The sequence below is a fragment of the Egretta garzetta genome, unplaced genomic scaffold (genome assembly GCF_000687185.1).
Source record: "Egretta garzetta isolate BGI_Z169 unplaced genomic scaffold, ASM68718v1 scaffold81, whole genome shotgun sequence".
Classification (NCBI taxonomy): domain Eukaryota; kingdom Metazoa; phylum Chordata; class Aves; order Pelecaniformes; family Ardeidae; genus Egretta; species Egretta garzetta.
The window spans coordinates 7,882,596-7,890,923 of NW_009258671.1; the positions used below are offsets into that span (position 1 = coordinate 7,882,596).

Consider the following 8,328-nt stretch of genomic DNA (forward strand, 5'->3'; position numbering starts at 1 on the left):
GATTTACAGTTAAAATTCAATAGGATGGAAAGTGCCCCATTTCCTTATAAGAGTTTTAGGAAATATTTGGCTGGGGTGAAATCTGCAAAGATCAAATGTCTTGAACATTGGCTTTCTTTGCTCTGAAAGTTTGTCTGAATGCAGGTGGTAATCTATGAAAACTAAATTGAAAAACCTAACAGAAAAACAAGGCACAAAGAGCGTATTGTGGTCAAGTTCCAGCTTCAGCAAAGAGCAGAAAGGCCTGCTTGAAATACTCAGTGGAGTTGGAGGCTGAGAGGTGTGATACAAGTGTGAGCTGTAGGTTGAATTTGGAGCCCCTTGAAAACTCCGCAGTATCATTAAATTCCTACAAAATGTCAACATTTTGTTTAGGAAAAAAAGTTGGGAGGAAATTGTTCAGATAAGATAGAAAAAGTCATCTTTTTTTTTTTTTTTAACTACACTGTGCTTCAAAAACTTTTAAATTTTTTTTTTTTTATTAGAGTAGATACTTATGTACTGTTTAGTCCTAACCATCACAGGCACACATGATCAGATAATATACGAAGTACTTATGAGCAAACTATGTCAATTACTAAATCATCTACAATACCTGCCACAAATCAGTTGCTAAAAAACCACGCGTTATCACACTAGCTGCTAATTGTTAAATTTAGAACTGTCTAAATACCACTCATAATAATGATTAATTAATTACTGGTTGGAATATCAATCACTAAGATTTTTTTTTTTTTGCACCCTAATTTAAAAACAACAATGGAATTATTTTGAATACTGGTAAAATGAGCACGAACTGAAATATATATGTCCCAAAATCGCTTTCATTTCTTAAGAAAATTGTGGCTCAGTGAGAAATTGCATAATTTTGTCTTTTGAACTTAATGGCACTTTTCCTTGTGTTTGTGCTTTTAAATTGAGAGTTTCCTGTAAATGGAGATAATTATTTTCAACTGGAAAAAAAAGAAGATTGTTATGAAATAGTTGGCAAGTGCTTGAAAATCTTCAAAGGGGTAGAACCATGTTCATATTTTATCTTCAGTGCAGCAAGTTACAGAAATACATGGTTGCCTTTGGTGATAATTACCATTGTATTAGTATCAGATCTGTGAAATGTTTTGAAAATTTGTGTAAAACCTTCATGAGCCATCGGAAGCTCTTATAAATATTATGATGGTCAGCAGGTACTTGTTTTACTGCAGTACCTGGGAGCTGTAGTCACATGCTAGGATGCAAATTTGTTTTGCCCTGTATAAACTGAAACCCAAAGGATAGACTTTGCTTTAGCTGGTTAGAGCCCGGCTCTAGTTCACACAGGTAGTAACTGTGGTCACTCGAATCACTAATCCCTCCTCAGCCCATTAGGTAAACATATGCTTATAATTAATTAAAATTAAGCTTTGTTGATGTGCATTTTATTTCTAGAAAACTACTTCTATATCCCTTCTCTGGTTAAAGAAAAAAAAAAAAAAGGATGGTATGTAGCTTTCAGACTTGTGGGTCGGGAATAACTTATGCTTTGGGATGTACAGGTGGGCAGCAGCATGCACTGTCTGGTCTTGTTTGGGTTTGATCCAAAACAGTTTCCCAGTTTCACTGCTTTAAAGTAGCAATACCATATCTAACCTCTTAGTAGAGGAGAACATGATTGTATATCCCTTTTCTCAACAACCAAGCCGTAAATGTGCCTGTTTTCTATTCATTTAACATGCTTAGATGAAACCAAACTGGTATAAAGCAGGGGCTTAAAATGAAATTAAAAGAAGAGTATGAAAAGCTCAATTTCTTTCTCGCCTCCACAGCCGAGTCTGGGTTTTTAATTTAAGGGGAATACTCTGATTGCTGCTTTGAGCAGCTGCTTAGGGAAAACAGATCTTCTAAATCTTATTCTTCGTTCCTGATGCTCACTTTGGGTGTGTTACTTAGGATTCTGTTTACAAAGCACTCTTTCGAGTGTTTGACAAAAAGCAGTGATTACTCACAGGAAGTGCTGTTTTTCCAGTTTTTTATATGTTAATGCTCACTTGAAATTTTCATGAAGCATTCCATGTGAAGTGTGTGGTATAAAATGTTTCCTGTAATAAAACTTAAAACCGCTATAGAAAAAGTGACTTTGGTGTGAGTGTATGGAGTATATATCTTCTTCATCAGAGAAATAAAATTAAGAAAAAATTAAGAAGTGGTATGTTGTTTCCAGAAGTAAATTAATCTGCAATTCTGATGTTTTATCATTAAAAATGTGTAATATGTAAGTATTTTTATAAAGAACCACCACCCCTCCTTCCCCCCAATAAAACCAGAGCAGCTCGTTGAAAGTCTTGTTACTGTACATAGCTTTTCTTTATTGGACCACTGTTTTAAAATACTTCCATAGTACTCTATGTTGTAAGAAAATGGTGCCCAAATGCAGATGAGCTGGTTCCTCAAGAATAATTGGTCAGTAGGATTTGGGAGTGGGGGTTGTTTTCTTTTCATATCTGTATGGTGTGTAAAATATGCCACGTTGTGATGACAGTTACTTTTTGTTTATTTTTGTAGGGTTGACCCAAGGACCATTTTGTCTTGCAAGAATCGGTTAGCAAGATCTGCATAGACCTGTTCCTAAGGAGAAACATGTCTGAGATCGACTATGAGAAGTTAGCTGAAATAGGTAAATATTTTTTATTATACTTCAAATGGCATCTGTGTAGAGTTATGGGTGATTTAATAGAGCATCTTCAGTAAGCGAGAGGCTTCACCGACATTTTGTAATACTTCTTGGAGCAATCCAGTATGAGTTACAGCCACTGTACTGATGTGTACCTTATTAAAGCCATTAGGGTTGAAGGTTAGTTTAATACATGCAGCTTTTATGAATTATTGGTAGATGTTCCTAGTGCAATCTAGGCTATTGGAATATCACCATCATCACATATTGTGGCACAAATGGGAGTCATTACTCTAAACAGACAAGTGTTGAATGAGCATAGAGATTGCTGTATTGCATGTTATCTCCAAAGATGTTAGTTCAGCTGAGGCATTAGGGGGCTCATCATTCTGAAAGATCAGTGTTACATTTTTTTTCCTTGAGTTTTTGAGGATGCCAGGCTGAACACCAGAGCAAGAGTCTTCCAGAGCAATTTTTTTTCCTTACCCTGCAACTTCAGTCTCCCTTTCCCTGTCCCTCCCCTTAGCTCTGATTTCTCCATGTTATGACTTTCAGCAGCAGCAAGTTGGCCTAAGCTGGCCTTTTTACTCCTCGGGCATGATTCAAAATCCACTGTAAGCAATTTTCCCCTCAGCCTTGGCAAGCTCTGGATCAGGCCCCTCAAGCTGTCTCCCAGCCTGGGTTGAACTGTGTTAGCAGTGTGAGTAGTAACAGAGGATCCTCTGCTATAGTTCATGGAGCAGGGCAATAAACTCCTCTGTCATTTGCAGGAGAAAAATAGAGCTGAGTTCTCCCTCAGTTTGGAACAATGAATCTTCCTTTTTATTTGTGTTTGTTAGGAAACATCTCTTGAGCTCCAGTTCTCTTGTTCACATATTAAAAAAACAAAAAAAAAAAGGAAAAGAAAAAGAATATAAAAAGAATTACCTTACTAGGTACGGGTTAACTAGCTTTTCAGTAGATACAGTTACTGGTGGGACTTCTTTAGTCCATGTGAGTAAGTGCAGTACAGATGGGCATGTGTATTTACTTTGCCCCTCTTGTTCTTTGGCATATCTCAAAGCCAGATAGCTTGGTATCTATACTTTGTTACAAATCCTTACCCCTGCTTTTTGGGCACCTGTCTGTTTTTATGCATAGTACAAAATAATTTTTTACAGAAGTGGTTAGCCTCTGCCTCTCTGTACCAAAGGCTGTAGTTAACATATTGGATGTTTCTGTTGTGTTGAATATACATTTCACTTTCAATAAAGCCTGTTACATTTCAGTGGGTTATGATAAATGGTTCACAGCTCCTGCTTCACATCCCCACAGACTAGCATTTTCTATTTCTTTTTCTCTCTCCTCTTTGCAACTTTTTTTGTTACTGTAGGTGGTTACGGTGCTCAGACATGAAAAAAACACCCTAATAAATAAAATAGTGTTTTCCTTGTTCTGAGTTTTAACATGACTTAAATATTTTTAAAAGGAAAAAATTGTGAAATTCATATACTTCATTATGTTTGTAGTATTCTTCGCAGCTCTTGGGACAAAAACATTCTTTAAAGTGAAAGAATATTTTTCCAGTTAAGGTTAGTGTAGCTTTTTGTATACAATACACTTTTAAAGGGTAGAAAAATACACATTTTGGAGATAATAATAATTTAAACTTTTTTGTGTGTGTGAAAAGGACTCTAATGGTGTATTTCTAAAGGCAGATTTTTTTCCCCCATAGTACTGCCTATTTATTTTCTGAGGGCTCTTTAATGTGAATTCGACATAAAGAAATGTATAAGTAGTACACGTGTTACTGACTCCTCTTTGTCTTTAAGAAGCCCAGTCAATAGTGGCATTTTTCATCCTCGTGAAATGCATTTTTGGTACAAATCACGTTAAAAATAAAAATGAGACAATAAAGCTTTCATGTGGCTGTTTATAGGCTAGAAAGATACTGAGAAACTGTGAGTGGGAAGCATTCCGAAATATTTAGTAAGAGTTATTCTCTAACACTTATTAGCTACCGGCACATAAATCTGGCTGAAATCAATACTTAATATATTCTCTCTGCCCTATTCTGTCTTGCGTGGTGGTCAGGGCATGTGAAATATACAGATGATTAGAAGGTAAAATATTCTTGAAGTACTTTTTAAAGTGGCACTAATAACGTTATAGCTAAAACTGTTAATTCTCCCTGATTAAAACTTGCATGATAAAAAGAGATGGATGACATCCAGCGGGGTGGCACACCTTATCAGAACACTAATTTTTCTCTTTACATGTGCCTTTTCTTAAGCTACCCAGACACTTGTGTGCTAGTGTGTCAATTTAATGTTATTCCTGTCAGTTTCTAGAAAAAAATCATCTGAATAATGTAGAAACATTAGTGACAGTAATTATTCCAGAATCTGTATTCATTTGGATATATGCTTAGGATCAACCTTTAGAACCTTACAACAGTTAGGAAAAAAATTGGGAAAAAAACCTCCAAAACAAAACCAAAAAGCCCTGGAACAAGATTGATTGGCCTTGTGTTGCTCATTTCAGAGCAGAGTAGATTTTAATTCTACGTTCTAGTCCAGATCTACTGAAGTTGTGGGAAGGATGCCCATTGCTTTTACTGGGCTTTTGAGCAGACTTTTACACCTTTGCTTGTCCTCTAGCTGGAGTATGTGTTGAATGGACATTTGGCTACCTTGCCTATAGCAGGTTCAGAAGGTTAAAGCATTTCAAGGCAACAGTGGATTTTGAGGGAGGTGAGATGGAGATTTGTTTGCACTTTGCTACCTTTATGCAAAGTAATGAGTCTGCTCTCAGAGACCATTCACACGGGCTGTTCATGTGAAGTAGCTGTCAATGCACATGTTAGCGTGCTGAAACTTTGACTTCCCCATTTGGACAACCTTGAAGTAAAAGACAAGAAGCTGTAGATGGATACAACAAGCAGATTGTGGAGTGTAGGAAATGATGAGACAACACCAGCAGTCGTGAATATCAAGATCACAGCTTGCCAGCTGTCCAGTCATTGTGGAGTTTTTTGTAAGCATCACAGCAGATAATAATCTTAAGGAGGATGTGATGGTAGCTTTGAGGTATTAAAGGGTTGCTTTTCCCATGTGTGTCAAAGGGTAAAGAACAAGAAACTGGTCTGAACCTACAACAAATGGTGATAAAGGCCTATGTTTTTGTCAAACTGAGCTAAAATTCAACCCTTCAATAATGTATCAGAGGCAAAAGTTTTTCTTTGTTCATTAGCACTAAAGCATTCTTGTTTGTTCCTTTAGAACTGCAGAAAGACGAAGCAGAAGATACACAGTCAGAACAGGAAGAAACATTTATGTCTCCACCAGTTGAGGATCCTGAGTTAAATATCAATCACCCTTACTATGATGTTGCAAGGCATGGCATCATCCAATTAGCAGGTATGTTTGGAAAAATACTATGGCTTCACGCTTACTAGACCCCTTACCACATTTTTCTTACTCTACTCCTCAAGGTTACACACAGGAATCATGTTGATGCGTTCAGCCTTCATCCTGAAAAGCAGCTGAATAGTAATATGTGAACTCAGTGCTTTCCTACAGATGAATTATGAGTCAAATATTTGAGCTTAATCTTGCTTTAAAATATAGCTATAGCAATATATTATAATCTAAGGCCTCTCTGTGGCTGTAACAGATCTGTACTTTATTTGTGATAAGCTGTTTTGTTTTCTGAATAACTTGAAGTGTTGTGTAGCCACACGTAATCATTTTTCTAGTCTGCCCTGGAAAGGGCATGCAACTGTGAAGAGATACGGGTTACACTACAAAAGCTAATAAAAGGCAGAAAGGAAACTGTTGACGTAAATGTTAACTGCATTTATCACCTGACTTTCTGTTGTGACACGGAGAAAAGCTATGGGTACATAGCATATTTGAATATGGGATCATTTAATGTTTACAGTTATTTATTTTTAAAACCTTCTGGCAACGTATAAGTCAGGCAGGCATATTTATGATATAAAAGCACCTCTTTAAAGTATGCATTGCATTATTTTTTTCCTTTTGGCTTATTTTTGGCATCAATGTGCTTGTTAAAATAGCATTAATAATCACAATCCTGAACTAAAGAAATGTATACAAACAAATAGTGTCTTTAACACTGCTCATCCTAATGAAGTCTAAGATTGTGTTATATTGTGCATGCTTTTTGTACCTCATACTTCAGTGAGCCTAGATTATGATTTTTGAGGAAAATGGTGAACTCAGGTTGTACATATGTACCTTCTAGAATCTGAGCCATAAACAGGGTGTGAATGTGAACTTTAGCAAAACCAGTCCTCTAGTAAGGTATGGTTGACTAGGGCAGTAAAATCTGTGGTAATTTGACTTCTGACTGTAATGGGAGGAGAAATTTGCCCATAGTAACTTCTCTTTTTGAAGCTAGTTATACACAGGATAATAATTACCATTTCACCTTCTTCAAAACTAACCCCCCAACATAAGACTCAAATCCATAAACAAGGGAATAACAGATTCACATTCTTGCGATTCAAAAGCTACTACCTGCTAACCCACCAGGATGTTTCTCACTCAAGCACCAGTTTGGGGATGGGGGAAATACCAAGATAGAAAAGTTTTTCATGAAACCATTGAAGTCCAACTGACAAAGTGTGAAATGAACGTGTTAACAGACACACTGGATACACCAGAGTCACTATAACTGTCCACCTAAGAACCTCTCCCATCTGCTGTACTAGGCAGTGCTACATGATAATGCTTTAAAAGACATCTTCAAGACATTTTTCCTCCTGCTGGTATACTCAACATCAGATTGTGGTGGGTCATGTATTAACTGCTTCAACTTTAATCGTGCACAACTATTTAGTAAACATTTGTTGTTGCTCCTCATTCTTTGTTCACTCAAAGCTGCCCTGGAAGTCATGAGCACTTGATATTTGTCTGGCTTAGCTGGTGTTAATTAAGGGTCCTTGTGTGTTTATTTTCCTTGGAGGAACCATCGTCTTTTCTGCAGCTATGGGCAAAGCTGCTGGGTGATGAGCTGAAACCCCTGAGTCTGTGCTTAGGCTAAGCTCCTCTTCTCCATCCGTCCATACTGGGGCAAAAGGGGACAAGTGGCAATCTTATGGGTCAGTCAAGGAGAACTTACTAAGACATTCCCTGCTGATTAAAATAAATAAATAAAAGTTACTTATTACCAAGGCAAACAAAAACTGTAATGTTCATTGTCTCAGAAGGACTCTGTCATTTGGTTCAGAAGAGTTTAAATGGTGGGGGAACTCAAAAAAGGGGAGAATTTTGGAATGAGAAGATGAAATTTACTGGAACGGCTCCTTTTAAAAATTCGTGCTTTTACGGATGGTAAAACAGAAGACGTGGTGGGGACAGACCGATAACCAGCCTGCCCCTTCCCAAGCAGTCCCACCTGGCTTTGTCGTATGGGTATGCCTTATTCTTGTGTTATAGAATGGGAATGTGCTTCAACATAGTGGAGTGAAAACCACAGTGTTTTTTGAGGAGACCTACCTGTAGCTTTCACAGTTTCATCTTGGAACTTGCTCCATATCAGTGTTTGCTTGGAATAAAGTCCAAACATTAGGTATATTCCTGGTTTAAATTCCCCAGAGCAAACATAGGTATTTGCAAGATGAATCTTGGCTGAAACATTGGATTATCTCTGATGGTTTTGTCCTTAATAGTGCA

At 37.1% G+C, this 8,328-nt stretch overlaps 1 protein-coding gene across 1 annotated transcript in view; it reads left to right on the plus strand.

Moving 5' to 3' along the window:
- Window positions 1-2,571: 2,571 nt before the first annotated feature.
- ARHGAP8 (Rho GTPase activating protein 8) overlaps window positions 2,572-8,328 on the plus strand; it is a 57,133-nt gene continuing 51,376 nt past the window's right edge. Inside the window, exons 1-2 of the mRNA XM_035888536.1 lie at window positions 2,572-2,650; window positions 5,908-6,045. Of these exons, the coding sequence (XP_035744429.1) occupies window positions 2,614-2,650; window positions 5,908-6,045 (175 nt within the window). The 5' untranslated portion in view covers window positions 2,572-2,613. The remainder of the gene's footprint in view (window positions 2,651-5,907; window positions 6,046-8,328) is intronic.